The sequence below is a fragment of the Myzus persicae genome, unplaced genomic scaffold (assembly GCF_001856785.1).
Source record: "Myzus persicae strain clone G006 unplaced genomic scaffold, MPER_G0061.0, whole genome shotgun sequence".
NCBI classification, from domain to species: domain Eukaryota; kingdom Metazoa; phylum Arthropoda; class Insecta; order Hemiptera; family Aphididae; genus Myzus; species Myzus persicae.
The window spans coordinates 308,229-312,138 of record NW_019101674.1 but is presented as its reverse complement, the minus strand read 5'-3'; the positions used below and the strand labels follow the sequence as shown (position 1 = coordinate 312,138).

General features: G+C 42.3%; 1 protein-coding gene across 3 annotated transcripts; it reads left to right on the top strand.

Moving 5' to 3' along the window:
* The first annotated feature begins 1,608 nt into the window (after nt 1–1,608).
* LOC111030077 (early nodulin-75-like) lies at nt 1,609–3,225 on the top strand. 3 transcript variants are annotated; one of them, XM_022309411.1, is made up of 2 exons: nt 1,609–2,826; nt 2,947–3,225. In XM_022309411.1, exons 1-2 carry the CDS (start codon nt 1,753–1,755, stop codon nt 3,025–3,027), a joined length of 1,155 nt encoding a protein of 384 aa, XP_022165103.1. In that variant the 5' UTR covers nt 1,609–1,752; the 3' UTR covers nt 3,028–3,225. The 3 variants fall into 3 exon arrangements, with proteins under 3 accessions (XP_022165103.1, XP_022165104.1, XP_022165102.1); XM_022309412.1 differs by having other exon boundaries at nt 1,610–1,899; nt 2,044–3,225; XM_022309410.1 differs by having other exon boundaries at nt 1,610–3,225.
* Nucleotides 3,226–3,910: the final 685 nt, after the last annotated feature.

Below are 3,910 nucleotides of genomic sequence, written 5' to 3'. Positions count from 1 at the left end.
TTCTAGAACAAATTTACACCGCACGATCCGCGATGGTCGTTCATCTATATAATAGGTTTAAGTCATTGAGGAGCGGTGTAAGTATACCCGTAATTCAGCGGTTCCCGACCTTAGGTCGCGAACCAAATTAGGGAATTTTCAGCATGATTTTTTCCTTATATTTTCTTAAATTAATTGAATAACTGAAAATAATTGATAAAAGTTTGGAAAGCACTAACCTAACAATCTATCGATATAGATTTGATATTGGTTATTTTTGTGTATTACATAAGGGAATCTGATACATATATGCTTGAGAAAAGTATTTACTGATATTTTTCGCTTAGCAGGGTCGCATTCGAACGACGCACTCAGCAAGGCAATAATATAAGAATTGACTAAAAAACAAAAATCGAGACGATAACATTCGTTTTGGATTAAGAATTTTGTACCTCAAACTGCAGCGTTGAATAGAATAGAATATTTTTTTTTAAGCTGAAAATCACAAACACCGACTGATAATTATATATTTTTGTCTAATAATATATTGTTCATAAATACAGACAATAAACTGTTCCTGTAAATATTACCCATAGTCTATAGTTTGCCAATCATGTTTGCCTTGTAGATAATATGCTACATTAAAATAAAAAGTGATTTTTAAGCATGCCCACCCCCCATTTTTCTCTTTTATGTTACATTTATTCAAACTGTTGATATTTTTTGTACTTACCACTAAGGAGTGTCCTGTGATTATACAAACTTCTATGTTAAATGAAATACTCCCTTTTTTTATTGAATATTATTTATCTGATGAATTTCTCGAAAATTTTGATGTATCAAAATTTAATGAGTAATTTCCGAGTTATTAAAATGGGTATGCTAAGAATAATAATCCTTAAAATCGTTTACAAAAATACAAAATGTATACAATATTAGATGTAGGTAGTATTTATTATACTTGAACCATTTTTCAAAATTATTTATTTCGATAGGCCAATGGTCATTACTAAATACTAACATTTTCAAATCATCCGAGTCCACATCTTATCTACTTAATGTCTTAATCCATTGTACCATAAACATAAAATCCTTAGTACACAAAGTCGTATATAGCTCAAAAGCTACTCTTTGAATTTCGATTTAGGTACATCAAAATTCTCAACCAAAATATCTGCCGAACAATAAATTAAAAGTGAAAAAGAGCGGTTCACGTATTGAAAAATAACCGAAGTGTTCGTGTTGTCACTGAACCGTCCACAGGTGGTATACAAAAGACCTCAGTGTAACCACGGTATATATATATTCAAGTCTATATGCGAACATTCCAAAAATCCGAATCCGAACGTAGGCGCGTGCACTTATTATTATTATTATTATTACGTAATTCGAGCTTGAAAACAGTCGGGCCGGTGATCGGGCTTAAGAAACACACTGTATACGCACACAAACATAATATCTAAATATTATGACGTGCGGCGAAGTGACGGGCGCGGGAAAAACGCGAGCGGATAACAATAAGCGAAAGTGAAAGCTCGCGGGAAACGCTGTTTTCAGGTACTGGCGCAGTGGGCATCCGAGAGGAGCACATGGACTCTCGGCGGGTATAAATGGCCCTAGACCCGAGCACACACGTCACAGTCATCGTCCGTCCGCCGGCGCGACAACTGCTCATGCGCGTTCCGACAGAGTTCAATAACAATAATAAGTGTGCATAATATAGTCATAGTGTTCGAATTTCATCGAGTCAAAGCGACACTCGAAGCGCGTGAAATGGCGATCGCGTTGTCGTCGTCTCGGCTGTTGTTGTCCTTGTTGTGCGCCGCGAGTTGTTGCGTGCTGTCGTCGACTGCGGAACGTTTGCACAAGCGCCGCGTTGTAGACTTTGCCGGATTTTCTTCTGCCGGTCACCAGCAACAGGGATACGACTTCGGTGCCGGTCACGACCAGCAACAGGAATACGACTCCGGCGCCGGTCACGACCAGCAACAGGAATACGACTCCCATGCTGGCCACAACCAGCAACAGGGATACGACTTCGGCGCTGGCCACGACCAGCAACAGGGATACGACTTCGGCGCTGGTCACAAACAGCAACAGGAATACGACTTCGGTGCTGGTCACAAACAGCAACAGGAATACGACTTCGGTGCTGGTCACAATCAGCAACAGGAATACGACTTCGGTTCTAGCCAACATCAGCAGCCACAGCAGTACGTAGGCCACGGCGACGGGAAACATCCCAAAGTGTCAGTGATCGAGAAAAAGGTACCGGTGCCGGTACGCGTTGATGTGGTGAAACCTGTGCGGTACTTGGTACAGGTGCCGGTGGATCGGCCGCGCGCAGTGCACGTGCCCAAGCCGTACCCGGTCAAAGTGGAGAAGGATGTGCCGTACCCGGTCAAGGTGTACGAGCCGCAACCGTACCCGGTGCAGAAGGACGTCCCGGTGGCTGTCAAGGTGCCGTACGACCGTCCCGTGCCGGTGCACGTTGACAAGCCGTATCCCGTGTACAAGGAGAAGATCGTCCGGTACCCGGTGTACAAGCAGGTGCGTGTGCCCGTCAAAGTTCCATACGACAGACCGGTGCCCGTGCACGTTCCGGTCGTCAAAAAGGTGCCATTCCGTGTGGAAAAACCTGTGCCCGTGCCCGTCAAGGTGCCATTCATTAGACCTGTGCCGTACAACGTGTACAAAAACGTGCCCGTCCCGTATGAGAAGCCCGTTCCGTACCCGGTCGAGAAAAAAGTGCCATATCCGGTCCGAGTTCCGGTCCATGTGCCCGTCCACGTTCCCGTCAAGATCGAAAAACAACATTATCAACATCAACAACAACAACAACAACAACAGCATCAACTACATGAGAACCACTACACGCAACAGCATCATCCGCAGTCCGAAAAGTTCACCCAACAAGACGCCGTCGTAGATTTTGGAGGACACCACCACCACCAACAACAACAACAGCAACAACAGCAACAACAACAACAACAGCATCACTTTGTCCCGGACTTCAACTCGCAGCACAATCATCATTCGTCGTTTTGATGACTTGTGTCACAAAGTTAGTTTGACCGGGATAAACAGCTGCTAACCGATTCGTTTCGATTCGTTTTTTTAAATTGTTTGTACCTACCTAAAAATAATTATTAAATATTATGTCGTGTAAATAATACTATATATATATATAATATAAAACTTAAATAAAACCATCGACTTGTGTCCTTGCAGATAATTATCGATTTACATGTGCCTAATGTACCTAATTATCGCATATAAGTTCCTGTGTGGAAATGGCGTGTTACGCGCTGTACCAATTTATTTTTCAGTTTATTGATTACAAAATTTATTAATTATTAATAATAGTATTGTTGGATGTTGCCAGACGGTTCTCGCCTTCTTCGCGTGAGAAGAAATATCACCAGAAATCATCTATGCGGATAAAACCATGGTCCATGGCTATGTACGCCTATACAGTCGTTGGTGCAGCGGAAAATACGCTCAACCCATCAGGGATTTCACGATTGCCCGATAATTCGTCATTTTACCTGTGTGTAATATAAATACATAGGTATACCTACACCCAATGTACAGCTCCCTACAGCAAGTCGCAGCCAAATGGTGGCAGGGAAGTGAAAATCATCCCTCATAGCTCACAAATGTATTAATGTTTACATTTTAAATTGGGGGAAAAATTTAAAAATACGCATGGTTGTCGCCTCTGAAAAAAATGTCTAGCTGCGCCGCCGTTGTTATCGGGTAACAATTAATAATACAAATATGTACATGTAATCCTTACCTATATTTCGACGTAAGTTCGACCGACCGATGATCAACGTGTGATCAACGTAGAATAAACGTATTCGTATCACGAAAAATGTACGAATATATTGCAGTGGCGTAGCCAGGATTTTTTTTCGGGGGGGGGGGG

Excerpts from the sequence above, each read along its gene's own strand:
- LOC111030077 (XM_022309410.1), top strand. The coding sequence starts at position 1,753 with ATGGCGATCGCGTTGTCGTCGTCTCGGCTGTTGTTGTCCTTGTTGTGC.